Source organism: Macaca fascicularis, chromosome 5 (genome assembly GCF_037993035.2).
Source record: "Macaca fascicularis isolate 582-1 chromosome 5, T2T-MFA8v1.1".
In the NCBI taxonomy this organism is placed as follows: domain Eukaryota; kingdom Metazoa; phylum Chordata; class Mammalia; order Primates; family Cercopithecidae; genus Macaca; species Macaca fascicularis.
In genome coordinates this window covers 23,671,004-23,695,459 of record NC_088379.1, presented here as the reverse complement: position 1 = coordinate 23,695,459, position 24,456 = coordinate 23,671,004, and the positions used below count along the sequence as shown (strand labels likewise).

Sequence of the window (24,456 nt, the reverse complement as noted above, 5' to 3'; positions counted from 1 at the left end):
ACCTTTTTATCTTTAGAATATATTTTATACATCCTATGTTTTGGTAATGAAGCTTCTGATGAAGTGGGCCCCTGAAAAAATCTTTGTTAGTATAGGTATTACTTTAACAAAGTAAGGCAATATGTAATACATGATTTACTTTGTCACTGCTCTTCCCCCAAATTTTGTAACTCTTGAAAGGTTAGGTCCATGTCTTAATTGCCTAGTACTATGCTAGAAGTATAGAAATCATTAAATTGCTATAGTTTAATGATTAATATAGAAATCATTAAATTTCTAGGCTGGGCATGGTAGCTCACATCTGTAATCCCAGCACTTTGGGAGGCTGAAGCAAAAGATTGCTTGATCCCAGGAGTTCAGAACCATCCTGGGCAACATGCTGAGACCCTCATCTCTACAAAAATAAAAAATTAGCCAGGCATGGTGGTGCATGCCTGTCTGTAGTCCCAGTTGCTCGGGAGGCTCGGGTAAGAGGACCACTTGAACCCAGAAGTTTGAGATTGCGGAGAGCCATGATCCAGTGAGCCACTGCACTCCAACCTGGGTGACGAGCGAGATCTTATCTCAAAAAAAAGAAAATTGTTTCAGTTATTTTTTGTTATCTCCTCCTTCCCCCATGGTTGAGTGAATACTAGAAACGTGAATCCTTTTTGTATAGACCAGATGTGCTTTAAGAGTTCTTTTCTAGCTGTATGTTCCATGATCTTTAAGATGTCTAGTATTTGAACCATATGTGAGTACAGTGCTGCTCACTTTACTGGGTACATTTCTGTATACTCTTACTGTAAACTGCATCTCATTGGCATTTTGGAGCAATGTAAACACTTATTTAATTAACAGTCACCTTAGGCCAGAAACAGGAGAAGCAAAGATGGTTGATGGCATATTTCGGAAGGTAGGCCCAGACTCTCAAGTATTGAATTGTGAGACTTCATTTTATGTTTTTTAAGTTATCCGTTGACTTTTCTTTCCCATTGATTTTCTTTCTGTTTATGCCAGGTGAGATGAGAGGCTTCATACAGTTCTGGCTTGTATGCTCTGTGAGTTTTGTAGGTGAACATTGGGATAGAAGAGGGGAAAATCACTTTTCATGTTTACATATGCATATATCTGGCTTTTCTTCTCTTTGAGTAAATTTGTACATGGCACACAACTGTACTTGGAGCACAGGGAATTTGTACTTTTGTGTGTTGTGGGTAAGGAACAATGATATGTTTAGGGGCTTGTGTCATAGCTCCATCATGCCTGATTATTTCAAGTCTGGGTTTAAACATCTTGAGGCAAGTTTCTCTGCTGGAGTAGTTGGTCTGTAGTAAACTGGACTAGTAGAATGAACAAGCCTAGATTATTTTATTTCCACCACCAGTCTCCCAGAGGCTGCTTTCAGCCACAACGCATATGAGCAACATGCAGCCCTTCTGCTTGTGAAGTTCTTAGCATAGATACTTTTAAAATGACTTATTAAGGTCAATCTCTAATAACTGGAAGTAGATACCAGAATTGACTACTTAAAATTGACCCAAGTTTAATAGAGTGGCTACCTGCATAATTTTAACATGTTAAACAACTTAATAGTGTTCATTGAAGCTTATTTTTAATTTGACTATGTTTCATTTTATGGTAGACCAAGGTACATAGCTTTATAGAGTGCTTTCAGTTTTTTACTGTTGCTGTTAAGGTTAAAATGCAAGAGTAAACAAGGAAGAAGGAATAAAAGTTTTAATTTTAGTTTTTCTTATAAAACAGTATACATTTACTGAACAAAATTGGGAAAGTGCTGGAAAGTATAACTAAAAAAACAAATTCTGCAGTCCTGAAATTCATATTTGTATTAGTTGAGATATTGATATGTATAACATTGTACTATGCCCTTTTCACTTTGCATTACAACCAAACATTGTCCTATGGCAAAGAAAGGAATATTAAAACAATTTATTAAATGTGGATTATAAAAGTATTGAGCAAAACCCACCACTGTTGACTGTAGTAATGTGAGGTAGAGTTGTCTTTATGTCCAGTAACAGTGTTTGTGCTAACTTCTGAATATACTTTTAGTGCAAAAAATACCTCTTCACAAATTGAAGGAGAATTTGAGAAAGATTGAGATGCCATCTTCTTTTGCTCAATTTGGACCTATCCTTTCTTCATCCTACTCTCAGTATCTGATTTCTGTTGTCTAAGTAGGAGGGGTTTTACTTGCAGCAGACTGAGTTCTTGTAACCTTACGTTGAAAGTTAAGGAAGCTGAGGCATCAGCAAGGAAGGGAAAGATGTTTGTGGTGGAGAATGAGAAGCCCTTAATTGTAGGGTATTTTTTTATTATTTCTGATAGTTACATAATCCATTGGATTTTTTACTCACTTGAATGTTGGACATTTACTCTCTTTGTGATTATAACACTAACATGAACATTCTGCTTAAAATTCAGAATCTGAATTCTAAATTTTTGTTTTTAGGAAGGATCGAGATCGAGACCGGGATCGTGAAGATCGGTCTAAAGATCGAGACCGAGAACGCGATAGAGGAGATAGAGAGCGGGAGAGGGAGAAAGAAAAGGAGAAGGAGTTGCGAGCTTCAACGAATGCTATGCTTATCAGTGCTGGATTACCACCTTTAAAAGCTTCCCATTCAGCTCATTCAACCCACTCAGCGCATTCAACGCATTCGACACATTCTGCTCATTCAGCGCACGCCGGACATGCAGGTCACACGTCACTTCCACAGTGCATTAATCCGTTCACCAACTTACCCCATACTCCTCGATACTATGATATTCTAAAGAAACGGCTTCAGCTCCCTGTTTGGGAATACAAGGATAGGTTTACAGATATTCTGGTTAGACATCAGTCCTTTGTACTGGTTGGTGAGACTGGGTCTGGTAAAACAACACAGGTGAGTTACTGTATACCATGGTACATATTTTATTTATGTTTAAGTTTAGCAAATGTTGCATATTTGATTCTGGTGGTCATTTCCCTTGTCTGTCATATGGAACATCTTGAAGAATAGCTGCTTTGATGTTTAATTGGCACTCTGAATTTCAGAGTGGAAATCCTATGGAGAGTACCTCTCTCCCCTGAGTCTAGGGGAAAATAGTGGTGCTCGCTTTTCAAATTTTGTTACCTTAAGTATGGCAGAGTGATGCTCTCCCACCCATTTTGACTCTAGGACAGTACAGATTTAGGGATACACAGTTTATTTTCTGGTGCTTGGGTGGAGAAATCAACCACTGGGGTAGATTTTTGTCGTTTGTATTTAATATAGTATCTTGAGCCATGCAAATATCTATTTTTCGAAAAAATGAAGTGCTAAAAGGATATAAAGTCTATACTCGTGACTTTTGTCCATCTAGTCATCCCCCCCATAGAACTAAACACTGTTACTAGTGTCTTATTTGTAATATATCTAGGATATTTTTTAAACACGGATGGGCTATTATTAACTAGACCCCTGTTGATAGACATTTAGGCTGTTTCCCATGGTGGTTTTGCATGGGCAAGTGTTTCTGTAGGAATCAAATTGCTGGGTCAGAAGATCATTTGTAATTGTGATACAGAAAGCTGGATAGCCTTCCAGAGGGAGTGTATTAATTTACTTTTCCATGAGCATGTATGAGAACATACGTGGGAAACTATTAAAACGTATCATTGAACTTGAATTTTTACAAATCCAATAGGTGAAAAATTGCATTCTAGTGTACTTTTTAATTTGCATTTTCTTGCTGTGGGTGAGAAGTAACTCTTTATACATTTAAGCCTGAACCATTAATTAAAAATTTCTTTCGGTTTCAAAAGTAGTTGTCCCTGATCATTGTAGAAAATTTGAAAAAATCAGAAAAGTATTAAAGCTAATTTAATAATTACCTGCCTTACCATGCAGAGATTGAACATACTGCATACACAATTTATCTTTTTCTAAAGTTACATGTGCATAGACATTTTGAAGGTACTGTAGCAACAAAAATAGGAAGCTTTTATTACAGACTGAGCCTTCGTACCATTTTTCTCTTCTCTTCTCTTCTCTTCTCTTCTCTTCTCTTCTCTTCTCTTCTCTTTTCTTTTCTTTTCTTTTCTTTTCTTTTGTATTGTTGTGGTTGAGACAGAGTCTCTTTCACCCATGCTGGAGTGCAGTGGTATGAACGCAGCCTCAACCTCCTGGGCTGAAGGGATCCTCCTGCCTCAGCTTCCCAAGTAGCTGAGATCACAGGCATATGCCACTAGTGCCTGGCTAAGTTTTAAATAAAATTTTTGTAGAGTTGAGGTTTTGAACTCCTAAGCTCAAGCAATCCTCCTGCCTTAGCCTTCCCAATTTTTCTTTTTTAATGAAAGAAAACTTAGAATTGATGTTAGGGTGTTCAAAAATCACCTTACGGAAATGTAAAGAATTTTCAAATTACATGGAAGACTGTAACTCTGAACTTACTATTTAATTGACATTTGGGTAAAGCCAGACACTGTATACTTTACGTGTATTAGCTTATTTACATTTTTCTATAATCCTGCAGGGAAGATATTCATCACCACTTTACGGATGAGCAAAATGAGGTTTAGGTTTATGAGAAACTTAGGTTTAGCGAATTGTCCTGGGTTGGGTTGTGGATTTTGGTGGGCTCAACGTTTAAAACTTTGTACCTTTGTCTTTATATCTAAAGTTATATTTCATACCTGCTATTCTGTGGTCTGATATAGGTAGCCTCATTTCAGAGATGAGTTTATTAATGGTTAGTGTAGAAGGAGGTCAGGTCAACTCAAGATGAGGTTTGTGATTATTTGGATTAATATTTGACTTTTAGAGGGGTAAAGATACTTGAATACTTAGGATTGCAGCACATCAGGGGGATTTGAAGGGAAACCAAACAGTTTAAGGAATGAATTTCATTCATGTGTTTCCTAGCATACTCTTATTAAACTTTGACTCAAACCATTAAAACCAGTCTTTTTTTTAGTGATTTGTTCTTGTCAGAAAAATTCTCTAAACAAAATCTAAAGTAATGACTTTAACTTTTTTTTTTTTTTATTATTTTGAGACAAAGTGTCGCTCTGTTACCCAAGCTAAAGTGCAGTGATGTAATCTTGGCTTCCTGCAACCTCTTCCTCCTGGGTTCAAGTGATTCTCCTGCCTCAGCCTCCTGAGTAGCTGGGACTACAAGTGTGCGCCACCATGCCTGGCTAATTGTTTTTGTATTTTTAATAGAAACGGCATTTCACCATGTTGGCCAGGCTGTTCTCTAAATCCTGACCTCAAGTGATTGGCCTGTCTCGGCCTCCCATGTGCTGGGATTACAGGCCTGAGCCACTGCACCGGACCATGACTTTAACTTTTGATAGACCTACAGTAAAGACGTTTCACATTGCTGCTTAGTAGACACATAACTGCACATGAGTAAGGAATTGAAGCTAGGTCAGCCAAAGGGACAGTGTGAGCAAGGACACATGTTGAGCTAAGGGAATGCAGATATGCTCTGGCCAGAATACAGAGGGTTTGGGAAGGTGGAGGTGGGGCAGGTGAGACTGCAGCTGTCAGTTGAGCCTTAATATATCTTATATAGATTGGAAGCCATCAGAGCTCTTGAACTGAAGAGGAATGATGAGGATTTTTTTTAAAAAAAAATGTCCTGTCTAGTGAACATACTGATGATAGACCATGTAAGAGGTCATAACAAAAGTTTTTATTCTGCGAAGGGCCATGGGAATAGAAAATAAAGAATGGATTGGAGTCAGGATATTAGGAATTAACAAGTATTTTGGAGGAACGTGAGAAATAGTTTTGCTTTTGAACGTGTGAATTTGAGATACTAACTAGGTGGAAATGACCATTAGCTCTAAGATGGAAGCTAGAGTTAGGATTGGCATTGATGAATTACAGGTAATACTGGAAGTTAGAACATATAAAACTTCACAGGATATTGTGTAAAACAAGAAGACTAGAACACCGAGGATCAGTTTGTAAGATGACCTCAAATGGAGGAAGAGAAGAAGCTGAAAAGGAGGAATGGCTTTAAAATAACTTAGTCCTGGCTGGGTGCGGTGGCCCATGCCTGTAATCCTGGCAGTTTGGAAGGCTGAGGCGGGCGGATCACCTGAGGTCAGGGATTTGAGACCAGCCTGGCCAATATGGTAAGACCCTGTCTCTACTAAAAATACAAAAATTAGCTGGGCGTGGTGGCGCACACCTGTAACCCCAGCTATTTGGGAGGCTGAGGCAGGAGAATCACTTGAACCCTGGAGGTGGAGGTTGCAGTAAGCCCAGATTGCGCCCCTGCATTCCAGCCTGGGCAACAGAGTGAGACTCCATCTTAAAAAAAATAGAACTGATCCCTGGCTTGAATACACCAGTAGCCTACATATTTCAGGACCTCCTTCTCTTCTTAATGCTATGTTCCTTAGAAATGTGAACAGATGCATTAACGGACTGGTTCTCCAGCTATTGCCTGGGAGTTCTTAAAAGTCCTTGAAACGATTTCAGGGGTCCTAGAATTTGTAAAAATATAAGGAAATGCACTCTTCTAGCTAAGTTTTTTTTGTTTGCAAAGTAGTCATTTTTATAGAAAGTGTTATTTTGTATTAAAACAATGAGGTTTTATTGTTAGCAATTAATAAATATTTTAGCAATTTTTAGTTTTAATTTCTTAACACAGTAAATTTATTAGTAGTTTGGCATCCTTGATCATTTTCAGAGTGAGTGTACAGGGGTCCTGAGAGCTGCTAGTTAACTTGTTGGTCTTGTTTTTCAAGTGGAGATAAGCTGTCGATTTTAGCGGAGTGAATTTAAAAATCTGAAAATTCTTGGCCAGGCATGGTGGCTCATGCCTATAATCCCAGCACTTTGGAAGGCCGAGGCGGGTGCATCATCTGAGGTCAGGAGTTCGAGACCAGCCTGCCCAATATGGTGAAACCCCATCTCTACTAAAAATACAAAAAATTAGCCAGGCGTGGTGGCATGCGCCTGTAGTCGCAGCTGCTTGGGAGGCTGAGACAGGAGAATGGCTTGAACCTGGGAGGCGGTGGTTGCAGTGAGCCGAGATTGTGCCACTGCACTCCAGCCTGGGCAACAAGAGTAAGACTGCATCTCAAAAAACAAAAAAAAAGATCTGAACATTCTTGCCTTGAGAATTTTGAACTAATTTTAAATATCTTTAGTTCACCAGTGAGTGGTTTTTGAATTTTCACTTTCTAGATCTTTGAAAGTACATTTTGCCCTTGTGAAAGGGTTGCCGAATTGAGGATATAGGTAGGTCTGTGGATTTACAGAACCCGATAGATACCACTTCTTTAGTTATTTTTGTTCATTTAAAGTGTTTTAAAGATATATGTGATGTTTTTAGAGAATCAACATAATTAACCCTCCCTTTCAGATACTTGTCAGTGACAGGTTCCCCCCAGATTGCAGAAGCAACCCAACTAAAATGTAATAATAGTGCAGCTACCAATATTCTTCATCAGTTTTACTGTACTGATACTGTGCAGAAAACTCCATGTTTCCTGTAGCATTAGAGTCTGATAGGCTTCTGGAAGCTTTGATGTAAAACAATTATGCTCTTCCAGCAGTGCATTTCCATTTAATGTGGTGAGCACTTACATTTTCCCCATGATTCTTTTCCAGTTAAGTGACTGGAAAACTGTAAAACTGGGGAATCCATTAGCTTATGCTGATAATGGAACTGGGGGGAAATGTACTGCCATCAAGGCACCCAGCTTAACTTGTGCTTGGGGGTCCCCCGCCCCTTTGGCCACCCTTAACGAAGTGGTACTGCTCTAGGTCCTGTTAAATTTGAGACTGGCAGTTCTTAAAATTGACTTTAAGATGGTACCTAAGGTGCTGCCATTGTGCATACTGCTCCTGAGAGGAAAAGGATAGGATTACCAAAGAGTGGGGTGCTAAGAGTTAGGTTCTGCTGGCTTATCAACCAAATTTGAATTGAATTAAATACAAGTACAACTTCAGAGTTACAAGGGGATATGATTTCTACTTGATTTTGCAACTCAAATTATATAAGAATTTAAAAGTTACACTTTCTTAGAAACGTTATAAAGTAGAATTTGTAGTAAGTTGGAGTTTTTAAAATTGCATAGGGAAATACTTCATGATGGGATAGTTCACCCTGTCGAGTGCATCTCTGACTGTGTATACCCAGCTCAGGGGTATGTGTCATATCAGTATTATACATGACTGTTCCTTGGTTTAGAGAGCTTGTGTTGTTACAGGTTTTGAGTCACAAATCTTTTTGTCATTTGCCTAATTGAATTTGTTTTTAAATCATTGGAATGAGATAAAGTGTTTTATGTTACATATGCTTGATATGCAGGCAGAATAGAATTAATTTAAATGTGAAATTATTTGATAGATTCCGCAGTGGTGTGTGGAGTACATGCGATCATTACCAGGACCCAAGAGAGGAGTTGCCTGTACCCAACCCAGGAGAGTGGCTGCAATGAGTGTGGCTCAGAGAGTTGCTGATGAAATGGATGTGATGTTGGGCCAGGAAGTTGGTTACTCCATTCGATTTGAAGACTGCAGTAGTGCGAAAACCATTCTTAAGTAAGTACTATATCTTTAAAGATGCTTTTCTTTCTCTGCTTGCCATTTTCTGCCATTAGGTAGAAGACTTTGCTAGTGCAGGCTTATGTCATCCAAATTTAGAATTGTCCAAAGTAGGCCTTCTTAGACTTACCACATGACCTTATTTTAATTATAGATTATTGGTAATATATAGCTATTTGGTAGAAATTGAAGTTCAAAGGTCACATTTTAGTTACTTGGTTCTGCATTTTAGGTGAAATGTTACTGATACTGTAAAATGTGTGATTTTAGTAGACACAATGGCGTATGACTTGTGAAAGGAAAGTGGCGTGTCTTAGTAAAAGATAACTACTTTTAGAAAGAAGAATGTATAGGATGGGATATGATTTATTTAGGGGAGAGGGGACTTTTAATGTTAATTATGCAGTTATTACCGTGCATCTGTTATAAGCTAAAGAGGAGTCTTTTGTTCTGTAATACACTCTTAGAGCTGCCTCTAGGACCTTGTTCCTCTGTAGCTGTGGTGCAGATGATTGACTACCATATTGAGCTTTCTAATGTTTTAACTCTACCAACTTTTTATTGCCTTACACTTGCATTCTGCATAAGTTGAGATACATGCTACCTGATAATGATTCTTTCTCAAGTCTTATTTCCCTCTGGTTGCTTCTGCTTATTCTGTATTTATGTGACATTTAAGTCCTTTTAAACGTGACTTGTTTGAGTGGGGCTCAGTGGCATATGCCTGTTTATTCCTAGCCACTTGGTAGGCTGAAGCAGGAGGATTGCTTGAGGCCAAGAGTTCAAGGCTACAGTGCACTCTGATCATGCCTGTGATAGCTACTGCATTTGAACCTGATCAACATAGCAATACCACATTTCTTTAAAAAGAAAAAAATAAAAAATCATATCTATGTAATCTTCTCCCTGAGGTTTTTAAAAACCATTTTGGAGCATTGTGTAGGCAGTGATATGAGTCTTTGTTGTCAGAGCGATATATAGTGTTAATGGAATAAATGAAACAAGAGTCTTTTTTTTTTTTTTTTTGAGATGGAGTCTCAGTCTGTTGCCCAGGCTGGAGTGCAGTGGCGCCATCTTGGCTCACTGCAATCTCCGCCTCCCAGGTTCAAGCAATTCTCCGGCCTCAGCCTCTTGGGTAGCTGGGACGTAGGCGTGTGCCACCACACCTGGCTAACTTTTTGTATTTTTATTAGGGATGGGGTTTCACTATGTTGGCCAGGCTGGTCTTGAACTCCTGACCTCGTGATCCGCCCGCTTCAGCCTCCCACAGTGCTGGGATTACAGGCGTGAGCCACCACACCCGGCCGTAGAAATTGAATGGAATAATAAACTGCATGTGTTTATCACCGATTTTTAACTATTTCAATCTTAATTCATATCCCCAAACCCTTTGCCTGTCCCATGTTACTTTGAAGTAATCCTAAATACCAAATAATTATATATATAAATATTTCAGTGTGTATCTCTGAGATAGTTTCTTAAAACAGAGCTATCATAACTTAAAGCAATTTATTTGATCAAAATATCCAGTCTTCATTCAATAGTTGTGTCAGTTTTTTCTAATTCTTTGGTTTATCTAATTTTATTAGAACTTTTTATTCAATGTAATATTTAATAGCAGTTGAACTTTAAAATACTTAAATAAGCTTATCCTTATGTTTGACTTAAACCTTAATCTTCACTGAATAAATTATTGTAGTTTGGTGATACCATGTTATTGATCACTGGTAATTATAGTATAATTAACAATTACATAAGCAAAATCATAGTTCATTATGTTATATTACTTTAAAACGCAGATAATGTCAAGGACTTGAGGATAATAAGGGGGAGATTTTACTCATCTTTAGGAGGAATATCATTATTCTGACTTGATTCACATTGCATTGAATTTTTCTTGGTAAGCCACAGTTGAGTTGAGAACAGAATTTGGAAATTGGGATGCAAGAAAGTTATGCAATATTGGTGCTGTGTGTATGTGTAGTAGGAAGTGGATGGAGGATAGGCTTTCAAAAGATGAGTACTTCTGAAAGATTTTGGTTCACTTCATAGGGAATGACAAGTAACAGATTTTATAGTTCAAATGAAGTATTTTTGGCATTGTAATTTTTTTTATGGAGCAGTTTCTAGAGGTTATAACTACTTTTAAAAGCTTTCGTAAGACAGGGTAAGCTTATTGGGGTTTTTTTAAGGAGCTCACCTGGTGTTGCCTTTAAGTAATGTAAGTAAAGGAGTGTATTACAGTAAGTTAGCTTAAAATTTAAAAATTTCAAATGTAACTCTTTGCTGTTTAATAGGAAGAATTTAACTAATGGAAATGTTTCATTAAATGTAGTTCTTTTCATGTATAGATATAAAATGCTTATATATCCATTGTGTAGCCAGGGCGAACTTTAATTTTCATTCTAGGATGGTAAAGAGGCTAACTTAGGCAGATTCTGCTTGAGGAGCACAGAATTTAACCATAGTTTGAGAGCATTTTAGCTAAATAATACATCTTTAAATTGTCCCCATATAGATTAAGGGTCCATAAGATAGTTTCTTTCGTGTTTGGGATACCTGTTCATCAATTTTAGGGTGTAGATCTGATTCTGTGCTCTTTTCAGAAGATTGGATCTAGTATAACTTAGTGCACACTCTGTTAGTCTAGCCTTAAGTGGCTACCCCGTCCCAGTGGACAAGTAAGTTTACAAAACTGCCACTCCTAAATGGTTTTTGTATTTCCTTTTTTATGTGTTTGCTTGTCCCCATCCTTTTCTTCTGAAACATTCTTTTTGCAAAATACTTTCCTGTTGTCTTGGAGTGGAAATTATGAAGAAAAAACCCAATGAGATATCTAAAGAGCTGACCAATCAGGGAACAATATATTGCTGTATTTGTGACTAGTCAGTGTAAAATAACCTGATTCATTTTGATATAAGGAAGGAGAGGTTGTTGGCTTCTGGTGTAGCCCTTTTGCAGTGGATTTTAAGAAGCATTTTTCTGTGGTTGTAACTTTTTTTTTTTTTTTTGAGAGGAAGTCTTGCTCTGTCGCCCAGGCTGGAGTGCAGTGGCCCAATCTCAGCTCACTGCAACCTCCGCCTCCCGGGTTCAAGCAATTCTCCTGCCTCAGCCTCCCAAGCTGAGATTACAGGCGCCCGCCACCACACCCAACTAATTTTTGTATTTTTAGTAGAGATGGGATTTCACCATATTGGCCAGGCTGGTCTCAAACTTGTGACCTTGTGATTGCCTGCCTCGGCCTCCCCAAGTGCGGGGATTACAGGCACCCAACCAGATGCAGCCTGGTTGTAACATACTTTAATTCAGGAAATCACCTTCTGTTTTTTGAAGGAGCTGGTAATTTTTTAGGGAAGAAAACAGTTTAATAATCTTGTATGTGTAGAAAAACACAATGATTGAAGTTGTTAATTTGGTAGGTAATTTTACTGTTATTTTAGGTGATACGCTACCTTTTATTTTTTCCTACGCTATAAAATTAGAGATTTTTATGTTGAAGGAATCTAATAATTTATACATGTAATGATTCGTCAGTCAGCTAATAATTAAGTACCTTTTATATGTTGGGCAGTTCTAGGTATAATAATGAAAAGTGCATCTAGTCCCTGTTCTTGTTAAAGCAAATAAAAATGTAATAAAAAGTTTGACATTGTAATTAACCTTCTGAAGCAGAATATGGGTGTTTATATGAAAGAATGATTTGAGAATAAGTTTAGGTGGGAAGACGTTGGATTTATTTATTTATTTTTGAGACAGAGTCTCATCTCATCTGTCACCCAGGCTGGAGTGCAGTGGTGCCATCTCGGCTCACTGCAATCTCCGCCTGCCAGATTCAAGCGATTCTCGTGCCTCACCCTTCTGAGTAGCTGGGATTACAGGCGCGTGCCACCATGCCTGGCTACTTTTTGTATTTTTAATAGAGATGGGGTTTCACCATGTTGGCCAGGCTGGTCTCAAACTCCTGACCTCAAGTGATCCACCCACCTCAGCCTCCCAAAGTGCTGGGATTACAGGCGTGAGCCACTGCTCCCAGCCAAGAAGTTGGAATTTAAGTCAAGGGTTGAATTTAAAGTGATGGTTAGCCACAACAGGGGTTGTGGGATAGGGAATTACAGGGCATTGCCATAGCAGATTCTTTGGTGTGCCTGGAAACAGCTGACTGAAGCACTAACTGTATAAAGACTACTTATGCAGATTCCAGAGTTTCCAACAAGACAGCTTCGTTTAAAAATACCTTGAGGCCAGGAGCAGTGGCCCACACCTGTTGTCCCAACACTTTGGGAGGCTGAGGCAGGAGGATCACTTGAGTCCAGGATGGGTAACATAGTGAGACCCTGGCTCTACAAAAAGATTTATATGTAAATAAATTAGTCAGGTGTGGTGGTATGTACCTGTAGTCCCAGCTACTTGGGTAAGGTAAGTGGATCACTTGGACCCAAGAGTTTGAGACTGAGGTGAGCTAGGATTGTGTCACTGCACTCCAGCCTGAGAGACAGAGCAAGACTCCATCTCTCTTTAAGAAAAAAAAAAAGGTGGCTTGTGAAGAGAACCAAAAGAAAATAGATCCTAGAGCATAGCTTCTAGGGTCAGTGTCTGAGTTGTCCTAGCTCTGCCCACTTATTAGCTGTGACATTAACTATATGTTAAGTAGCCCTCATGTGCTTATTTCTTTTTCAGAAGATGGAACTGGTACTAACTACCTGATACAGTTGTTCTGAGATCAGATGTAGTAGTCCGCATACAACTCTTCGTCATTTATGACACTCTGTTTAGGGGTGCGTCAGTCAGCATTGCTGATTCTTGCTGCTGTTGGTGATGATGGTAGATTTCCAGTTGGAGAAATTACTGGATCTTTTTAACCAGTTAACCCAGTTAGAGAGGGACTTAGAAAACCAATTTAATAAAGTTCCTTTTAGCACAATAATTGAATTACAATTGGGGATGTAAACTTAAACCTTGACATGTCACTGGAATGAATCAATTCAAGTATGCTCTTAGGGCTGGAGGTAAAGGTGAAACAGATGTGGCACTTTAAGGACCATTAATTACACAAACAATTATAAACTAATTTATTGAACATCTATTATGTGGCAGTCTTGGTTCTAATTCATGTGTAGCACGTAAGTTAGGTAAGGGTAATTTTATTGGACTCTTAAAAAGAGGTGGGAATAAAGGATAAATGTGGTTATTTAACATTTAGGCAGTTTCTACAAGAGGACTAAAAAGTTACTGTGGTCACCCTAGAAGTAGAATTCTCTTGGCTTTTGCTGATTCCTAGAAAGCTAACTTGGTTTACAGAGGCTCTACATGTTTTGTTAAATTTGACCTTTGTACTTAGGATTAGATAGAGAAGGCTCTCTTTGTTTATACAGTGCCAATATCTTACAAAATATTAAGTAGAACCTACCCATTCATTCTAGCTTTCTGTGAGTTCTGTTGAGGATGAAAGAATATTCCCTTTTGTGAAAATTTGAGGAATAGGCAGTGTATTTTTATTTAGTTGTCTTTATTTTCCATTGTTAACTTAGGCATTTTTTCTTGATTAGGTATCTAACTCGGAAACACATACCAAATGTATTTTAGCTGTTTACACTAACAAAGCTGTATGTTTTGATTGTGGTCTCAAACATTTCAGCTCTTTTTTAAGAATCCAGGGTTTGATGTTTCCTTTTTGCCCTGTTTGATGTATTGAACATTGAAACACTGTAGATTCTAAGTTATTCAAAATATGTTCCCTTTCCTTGTGAACATTTACATCTAGTAGTTTGTTGTCATTGTAACCAGTATTTTGCTATATGTAGTGCTGTTGGGATTACAGTAAGTTAGTGTTGCTCATATTGTGTAATATGGTTGCTAAGAACATAACAGATTGAAATAGAGCCTGTCTTTGTTTATTCCTTCACCAATAAAAGAAACATTATTTAAGGACTCTGCTCATATCACTGGCTCTTCACTGACTTGGTTGGGAAGGGGCAAGCTGTCAAGCCAATAAGAAGGTAATTTGAATGTATAGAGATTTCACAGAGGAGGAGGTATTTCATCTGAGTTGAGAAGGATGGAGAGACTTTGATAGGCAGATGGACTAGCCAGTAGCAAATAATATCAATCATTTCCTGATACTCTAGGTAGATGAGCTGGTTTCCAGTAAGGTTGAAGTTCCCACACTGTCTTAATTGACAGCACATTTAATGTCTCAATAATTTTGTCATAGTACTCCAGGCCTGAAGAACTATTTCAGAATTCCATTTACAAAGTAGTTGGGTCCTAATAACCTAAGTATTTATGTTTCTTTTAAAAAATAATACACATACGTTGAAAGAAAAGTTATTTCATTCTTAAATAACCACCATTACTTACTAAGTGTGTTAATGCTATTTGATCGCTCACAGTTTCTCAAACCTTGATAACAGATTGAACACTACCTCTTTATTTCCTGTTCTATACTGATGTTTATCTCATACTTTTTAAAACAGCAACTATCAAAAGTCTAGCTTCACAAATATGACATCAAAAGGATTTATGGTCTACTTTTGAAACTCTGAACTACCAAAAACTTGTAGTTCCTGGGATGTCCTACATGTTGAACATGGAAAATAGTAAAACATGTTTTAAATCATTAAAATGAGAACATGTATATTCTAGGTGATCATTTAATGCATTTAACAGATGGAATCAACAGCTTACTCTACCATTTGAGTGACCTGTTTTTACCCAAAAAAGTAGTTTAATCTTCTTTTGGCTGCATAGACATTAAGGTTATAAACAAGTCCAGGTGCTCATACAAAGTACAGGCTCATGCCTGTAATCCCAATACTCTGGGAGGCTGAGGCAGGAGGATTGCATGAGTCCAAGAGTTCTGGGATGTAGTGTGCTAGTTTGGCATCCATATGGTAACTCCTTTGAGAGTGGGGACTACCAGGTTGCCCCAGGAAGTGTGAACCAGCCCAGGTTGGAAAATGAGCAGGTCAAAGCTGATAAGTAGTGGGATTGTATCTGTGAGTAGCCACTGCTTTCCAGCCTGGGCAACATAGCAAGGCCTTGTCTCTTTAAAATATATACCTACATATATACATATGTTTCTTTATATATAGATTATATATATTTCTTTATATATATAAAGAAATTACTACACATAAACCTATTTAGGCATATTAATGCTGGTAAGCTTTTTTTTAAAATAGAGGCACTCATTTGGGTTGACTAGATTTCAGTGAGTTAATCTAAAAGATCAGTTGTAAATAGAAAAATTATACCTGGACATTTAAACAGAAGACCTATAGATTCATTTATTGTTAACATTAACCAACGCCATTTTGTTGAGTATGGGTCATTTGGAATTCCATTTAATTCTAAAGCTGGAATTTAAACTCAAACATTTAGAAAATACACAAGTTTTTCTGGAATTTAAGATAATTCAGTCTTTTGGAAGGCTTGATTTTTAGGCTCTTTTAAGTCTTTCAGAGTTGTCTCACAGATTTGATAGTTTTGTGTGTGTATGAGATTCATCTTGTTCTAAACTTCTGAAACATACGACTTAGTGTTCATCTATATGACTCTCTTTTCTATGCTTGGGGTTTATCATTTCATGTCAGCTATAATTCCCTTGACTCAAGTGATGGAGACAGGGTTATGTATATATTCATTATGTTTCATAAAGTATATGGTTATTCCAAGGATTTATGAATTACATGGAGGCTAGTTTATAAGAGTGTGGTATAGAACTCTGTTTATTGAATACTTCCCAAGTGCCCGGCAGTTAGTGTCCTGAGGACTTTATATATGTACATTGTTTTGTTTATTTTAAACAAGTTTTACCCTGTTCACATTTTTACAAAGGGAACATTACAGAAGAAATTGTCCAAGATCAGACAATAATAGGAAAACAGGGACTTAAACCCAGTTTTGTCTTGCAACAAGTATGTATTCTTAACCTCTGTGTGTTTTATTTCCTTCATCATCGTTCCTCATCGCTCCATGTAATTCTCTGAGTGTATTGTAAAGCTTTCCTAGGTAATATGGAAAACAGTAAACCTAATTACTTGGATTAAAAAGTGCCATTCATTTATAATAGATGCCTTTTTCAAGTTGCTTTATTTATGCTTTTTTAACTTTTATGTTCAGGGGTATGTGTGCAGGTTTGCTGTATAGGTAAATTGTTATAGGAGTTTGGTGTACAGATTTTTTTTTCCTTTTTTTTTGAGACAGTGTCTCACTCTATTCCAGGCTGGAGTGCATTGACGCAATCTCACCTCACTGCAACCTGTGCCTCCTGGGTTCAAGCGATTCGATTCTCTTGCCTCAGCCTCCCGAGTAGCTGGGGCTACAGGTGCACGCCACCACACCTTGCTAATTTTTGTGTTTTTTGATAGAGATGGGATTTCCCCATGTTGGCAGACTGGTCTTGAACTTTGACCTCAAGCAATTCACCTGCTTTGGCCTCCCAAAGTGCTGAGATTACAGGCTGGTGTACAGATTACTTTGTCACTCAGGTAATAAGCAGTTACCTGACAGGCAGTTTTTCTGATCCTCTTTCTCTTCCCACCCTCCACCCTCTGGTAGGCTCCAGTGTTTGTTGTTCCCTTTGTGTCTATTTCCTCAAAGTTGAGCTCCCACTTAGAACTGAGAACATGAGGTATTTGGTTTTCTGTTCTTGTGTTAGTTTGCTTAGGATAATGACCTTCAGCTTCATATAGGTTGCCACAAGAACATGATCTCATGTTTTTATGGCTGCATAGTATTCCATTGTGTATATGTGCTACTTTTGAAAACGAATTCTACTTTTGATGGACATTTAAGTTGATTGTTTCTTTGTCTTTGCTATTGTGAATAGTACTGCAGTGAATATACACATGCCCGTGTCATTATGGTAGAAGGGTTTATATTCTGTATACCCAGTAATAGGGTTGCTGGGTCAACTGGTAATTCTATTTTAAATCTTTGAGAAGTTGCCAAACTGCTTTCCACAATGGCTGAACTAATACATTCCCATCAGCAGTGGATGAGCATTCCCTTTTCTCTACAGCCTTGTTATTTTTTGACTTTTTAGTAGCCATGCTGACTACTAAAGTAGTCAGTGGTATCTCATTGTGGTTTTAAGTTGCTTTATTTTTAATGGCTGCATAGCATTTACGATTGTACCTTATTTAACAAATTCTATTGATGGAAACTCTTATTTGCAGTTTTTGCTATTAGAAACATTTGCTGTCCTCAGTATGCTCTTACAAACTTGCACACACATTTTTTCACACACGCACTTCTGTGAAATAAATTCCTTACAAGGGAAATTGTTTGGGTCATAGAGTATACTTGAATTTTATCAGCTTTTGGCAGATTGCCCTCCATAGAGATTTTTATACTCCTACCAGTAAGGAATGAGCAAATGAGCATCTGTTTCTTTACCCTTGCCAACTCAGCATTATAAAACTTTTTATCTTTGTCAATCTTGTAAGTGAAAAATGGGATCTCTTTATGGTTTTAATTTGCATTTATTTTCTGTGAAATTGAACATCTTTGTATATTAGCCATTTGTATTTCTTTTTGGAATCGGAGACTGGTGCTTTTTTCATCTCAGGATTTCTACGTAGTTGACAGCTGTTTTTAAGGTGCTATTTTAAAATGCATCTCAGTTTCAGAGAATTTAAATTTGACCAAATGTGCAGTATTATAAAATTGATAGAATTAGATGTCTCCTCATGCTTTGCTCATCTTTCTGTAGTGGGTTGGCCTTTTTCTTATTGATTTGTAGGAGCTTATAACGGAGTTAGCACTTTGGATATAAGTTGCAATTTTTGCCCAGTTTGTCATCTATTTCTTTGCTTTATAACACTTCATAAAACACAGAGACTTAGTTTGTACACGTATTGAATTAACCGTCTTTATGATGTCCAGGTTTTGCATCATACCCTGCCCAATATTGTTTTAAATAATTTAATCCATGTATTTTACTATTGTGTTTTTGTTTTAAACATTTAACCAAGCTGGAATTTTACTGGGAGGGATCATAAGGTTTGAGGTAGGGATTTCTGGTTTTCATTTTAGAAAAATGATTTCTTGCCTTTCTGAGGCTTAGTTTATAATTTTTTGCAATGTTTCATAAAATATATATACACACACACGCATACATATATAAATACAAAAATATAAATAAGTAATATATTTGCAGGATGTAATGTTTTACCATGGTTTGTTCAAATCAGAATTAGTGATGTGTTAGGTGTCGTCATCTTGCCAAGATCATAGTTGGCAGTTGGCTTGTAGTTATACTACGCTATCTACATGTATCTGTTGCAAAAAAGTACTTAAGCTGGGTTGATACTGTACAGTACATTGGGTTTTTGGTATATTTTATTAGGCAGTCACAGTTGAAAAGCTGAACTGTTACATACTCCAAGGATGTTTTTGCTACTTTAGGCATCTACTTTAGGTAATCTGCTTCTTTGATTTAGACTAGTGTTTCTTAAACTTTAGCAATCATCAGAATCACTTGAAAACTTGTTAGAACACAGATTGCTATGCCCCACCTTCAAATTTGCTGATTAAGTAGATCTGAGATGAGACTCAGGTTTTGTAGTTCTTACTAGTTCCCAGGTGATGCTAATAACTTTTTAAGGGAGTCTCTGCCCTAAAACAGTCGGAAAACACTGTAGATGGTAAGGCACCCAGTAAAGTGTAGAGTTTGACTATCCTGTGGCATTTTTGTTTATTAATTCGTTATTGAAACTTCAAACTTAAAATTTTACTCTTGTGACTCACTCCTTAGCCTGGATAAATATTTCATTGCTACTAAGAAAGGTAGTAAAACTTGACTCTTACATAAAGGAAAATGGACTATAGTTTTTATCTCCAGTACCTGGTTCTGCCTTCCCTGAGTTCTGTGTCAAGCTAGTTTTTTGTTGTTAAGCAGAGGGTTTCATGCATTTAACAGTATAGCAAATCTGTTAAATCAGGTACTGTTTCTATTTGTTTTTTTTAAGTGGCTTAAAATTAACATTCACTCACAATTCTGAAGGTCAGAAGTTCAAAAACAGCATGTTGGCAGGCTAGTTCCAACTGGAGACTCTAAGGGGCAACAGTCTTTCATGATTCTCTCCTAGCTTTTGGTGGTGGCTAATGGTCTTTGGCATTCCTTGGCTTGTAGCTTTATAACCACAGTCTCTGTCTTCACATGGCTTTCCCTTTGTATTCAAATCTCGCTCTCTTTACATTTTATAAGGATACTGATCATTGGATTTAGGGCCCACTCTAAATTCAGGGTGATCTTTTCTGAAATTCATAACTTAATTACTTCTACAAAGACCCTATTTCTGAATAATGTCACATTGGTAGGTAACAGAGGTTAGGACCTGGGCATATCTTTCAAATACCTTTTTTTGCTATTAAATTTGTATATACAGTGTATTCCTTTATCTGGGACTTTGTGGAGAGTGTGTTAATGTAGTAGAGACTTAGGACTGAGAATCAGTACAGTGATACCTAGTCTTAGTAACTGGTTTTGGGAATCTGTAAAAGTTAACTATGGTTTTTTCGTTTTCTTCACTGGGAAAGAAGTAAGTTTGACTGTATTCTTGAGACCTTCCAAATTTTAAAATTTCATTTTTCTTGAAATTCTTCATTGCACAAACAGCAATATCCCATATTAACTGGTGATGCAAGAAGTAATTAAGTGCAGCACCTCATGGAATGGGATCACTGGGTGATGGTCAGTGGTGAAGAACCATTAAAAATTGTCTGTGGATGACAGAAGTTTTGGCCATTTAACTTAGTACTTGCAATATGCATAGTTAATAAAGCACAATAAAATATTTCCATTAATCTAACTTAAGTATTTATAGTCTGCCATCTGTAACATTTCTTCCCTTAGAAAAATAAAAAGGAATGTCTGTTGGTTAGCTCTGCTCCATATTGTTGTGATTGGTTAAAGCTTGAGGAATGTGAGGAGAAAAAGGATCAAAATAAAGAAGGTGACTTTTAAAACCACTTTTAAGAAGTTTTCAACTTAAAGTCATATTTTGTCATTTCTGTGACTTTGTTCTCAAGTTTTTATTGTCTGAAGTTACAATGTATCTTACAATCTACTGAGGTCTTGTAGTTGGTGGCAGTTTGGTAATTATTGCCTGTGAATGCTTGAACTTGATCTAGCTGTACATATTTTCACCTCAAAGAATGTGAATTGTTGGGTCTGTATATACTGAGAGGATTTGCTAATTTAAATGCCTTCAAAAATATTAAATATCACACTATGATTCCATGTTGAAATGACTACTGAGTATCAAGAGACTGGGAAATGGAGCAATAGGGTGTGAATACGCTAGTATTTGAGCAAATGTTGGAAGAGTAACCTATCCATTTTTTTTTGCCCTGCAAATCAACAGACAGCTCTATTGAAGCTAAGAGAGTTAACTCAAAATAGAGGAAGCTGTAATGTTCTGTTACTAAGATCATGTACAAGAGTATTGCCTATGTCATGTCTGTGATATATCGAAAGACAGGAAAAATTACCAAATGTCCTCAGATCAAAGAAATTTCAAAGCAGCTACAGGCTATAGTGTTGCTGATTCATACACTATACTTTACTGTCTTTAAGGCACTGAGTCATAGTTTAATTGGCAGTTTTTTCTTTCCTGGTCTTACATAAAATAACCTTATAGTTAATGCTGTTTGTCCCTCCCAGAAATGTGGTAGTTTATTTTTAAAAATATGACCAAGGACAAGAAGCATAAAGCATATAAATGAGTTAAGATGGATTTGTTTGCCAAAAGCTTATTAAATTTAGAATTAAGTTTAGGTGAAATAAAGAGAATTCACTTCTTTTTGTGGTATACTATCAGTTTGCTGAACTTAATGCTCCAACAGATGGCATGAGCTAAAAATATCCAGTTGGTCCATGAAAGATTCGGTTAGACTAATCATAAAAAGAGCCAAAATGGTGAAATCATAAATGATGGCTTCAGATTTTTAATACCATTTTTAAAACTATAAATAAAATAATGGGTTTTTAATCTAACTGAATGAGCTGTGACTTAAGCATCTAAAGGCATACTGTGTTTTGTCCAGGTGCCAAAAGGAAAATAGTTTTTTTTCATAGTGACAGCAGTAACCAGAGTGGAATGGACAGGAGATAGCTGACCCCTACAAAGTTATACAACCTTGACCCTTGATCTCATTGCCTTCATTCTTACGTGGCACCTCTCTTGTGATAACTGGAGTCCATATTAGCTGCCTTCACTTGAGCCATCCCTAACTAAGCCTGGTTTCCCTTTTTGGTTCATTGATCATTCTGACATCATTTGTTATTTGTCTTCCATTTATGTGTCAGCATTTCTTTAGTGTAGATGCTGCCCCTCAGTCCCACTTCTTTTATTAATAAATTCCTTTTGTGCATTAAGATTATTTTTTGGGGGTGGGAGGAGGATGGCAGACTCAAGCGCTGTCAGCCCTTTTGAACCAAGAGCCTGGTGTTAGCTTATTAAGTATAAGTAAGGAATTGTTAAGGCTTAACAAAAAATGTTTATTTGCATGTGGTAACATTTTAGTAGTGTGACATGAAGCAACTTAAAATGGGTTTATTAGTTTGTTTTGTATGTTGAGTATTTGTATGTTTTTAAACGGTTTAAGAAATTGAAAATGATGAATTTTGCCTTGGCATTTGTGTGAAACCGTGTGATCGTTATGTTCCATAATCGGTCATAAAGTCTTCCCAGTACATTTCAGTATTATATTTTTCAAGAATTGATAATGCATATTGTGTTTGGTTGTATACTCTTAAAAAAGATTTTCTTGAAACTTAATTTTGCAATTGATCGTGAAACATTAGCACATTTGTTTGGGGCAGAAGTTTAGTTTTAATTTACCTAATGTCTTTGCATTTCATTTTTGTCACGAAGTTTGGTTTTAAAATGACCTAAAGGAACCTTTAACCAACATGTTCTTTGGAATATAGGTATATGACTGATGGGATGTTACTTCGTGAAGCAATGAATGATCCCCTCCTGGAGCGTTATGGTGTAATAATTCTTGATGAGGCTCATGAGAGGACACTGGCTACAGATATTCTAATGGGTGTTCTGAAGGAAGTTGTAAGACAGAGATCAGATTTAAAGGTGAAGTAATTTCTTCTCTCCATTTAATTATATATGTGTGTATATGGGCATAAAAATGGGGAATACATACTGATCAATAACCAACTGTAAGAAATCACCTGTAAAAGAAGGAACTAGTAAGTACCTTCTTGTTTTGTTTCTGCTTTGCTGTGTCTTCATTTTAGACTTTAAGTATATTTCTCCCCCTTTTTAGTAATGCATTTTTAAGCCAAATCTTCTCAATTTCTTACCCACCTAGTTCTTTTATAATCTAATAACATACATGTGTAACTGCGCTACTCACTCTACCCTTCATTAAGTACAGAGGCCCCCTTTACTTAAGGATCAAATCTTTGTTCCTCAGATCCATGTCCTTGTCTCATCACAAACACCCATTGTAACTTAATAGTGTTGGAGAGTGGAAATAACTATACATAGGACAGGTAGCTCCTTAGAAATGTAGTCGCTTACCCTAGTGTATTACTTCTTTTCTCCATACCGCATGTACCTTGGCCACTGTTACTATGTTGATTAAGGGCTTAAAACTATTTTTGACATTTTTGTCCCCCAAAGTCTATGAAGTTCACCTTTTTTGCTGTGTTGTGTGTGTATACTATTCATTAGAATGTAGACTCATCCCTTGTTGATATGTGTGTTATAGAAGGGTTCATAGCCTGGCAACAGAGCGAGACTCTATCTCAGAAACAAACAAACAAGGGTTCAGCACTGGCAAGAAAGATTCTGGGTCTTTAGAAAAAAAATTGAGACCTAAGCATGTTTTTGTTTATAAAAATTAGATCAATGCTTTAAAAAATATATTTAAAGAATAATGTGAGTACTGTCATTATTTATTAAACTTGCTGTGCTACCAAGGTTTTAGTGAGAACCTGAAAGTAGAAATTAAGAACTCTAGGGAAACATTTTATGGAGGAACCTTCTTTTTATATCTGGTCCACTAATTTTTGTTTGTTTGCATTTTCTTTCTGTTTTTCCCTATTTGCAAAGTTTTGTTTTAATAATGGTAGCAGTAATTATCCTACGTATTAATGTTTTCTTTTACCAATCTGAATTACATACAATTTTATAAAATCTGATTTTTAAGGTATTTTATGAAGAAATACTGTAGTTTATGCATTTATTTTTTTTCTAGATTTTTAAAAATGTAAATAACTTTTACTATAGTTCAGCCATTATGTATTTGATTTTTCATTTACACTTTAAAAAAAGGTTTTCATGGGCTTTTTAATAGCTGATATATACATAGAATAGTGAATATTGCTATACTTTAAGACCGCATAAGAACCCTTGAAGACAGCTTCAAGTAATTTACTGTTTTCTTTCAGGTTATAGTTATGAGCGCTACTCTAGATGCAGGAAAATTCCAGATTTACTTTGATAACTGCCCTCTCTTAACTATTCCTGGGCGTACACATCCTGTTGAGATCTTTTATACTCCAGAACCAGAGAGAGATTATCTTGAAGCAGCAATTCGAACAGTTATCCAGATTCATATGTGTGAAGAGGAAGAGGGAGATCTTCTTCTTTTCTTAACTGGTCAAGAGGTATTGTTTTAATTTTCTTCATTATTTAGCTTTTGACATACTGTTTCTAATATGCAGCAACTTTAATCATAAGAACATGGCATGTTAATCATTTTATTTCAATGTTCTTCAACCTGATTATATTAATATGTAAAATATATAACCCCCTTTATCTGTATACTATAGGAATACTTTTATATACCACTAGAGTTTGTGTTATAGTTAATTATTTTAAGAGTGTTAAATGCTTTTGGAATTTTAAGATTTTGCAATTGCAGTTTAGGAGATCCGTGGGAT

The 24,456-nt window shown here is 36.7% G+C and overlaps 1 protein-coding gene across 4 annotated transcripts in view; it reads left to right on the top strand.

Annotated features, from left to right (window-relative positions):
• DHX15 (DEAH-box helicase 15) overlaps nt 1–24,456 on the top strand; it is a 98,094-nt gene that overhangs the window by 46,448 nt on the left and 27,190 nt on the right. For all 4 annotated transcript variants that reach the window (XR_012434752.1, XM_045392207.2, XM_005554592.4 and 1 more), the window contains 4 exons: nt 2,456–2,891; nt 8,344–8,537; nt 22,480–22,639; nt 23,962–24,180. Coding sequence is in view for 3 of the 4 variants with exons in the window: in XM_045392207.2 (XP_045248142.1) it covers nt 2,456–2,891; nt 8,344–8,537; nt 22,480–22,639; nt 23,962–24,180 (1,009 nt within the window). In the remaining variant the exon portion in view is untranslated. The remainder of the gene's footprint in view (nt 1–2,455; nt 2,892–8,343; nt 8,538–22,479; nt 22,640–23,961; nt 24,181–24,456) is intronic.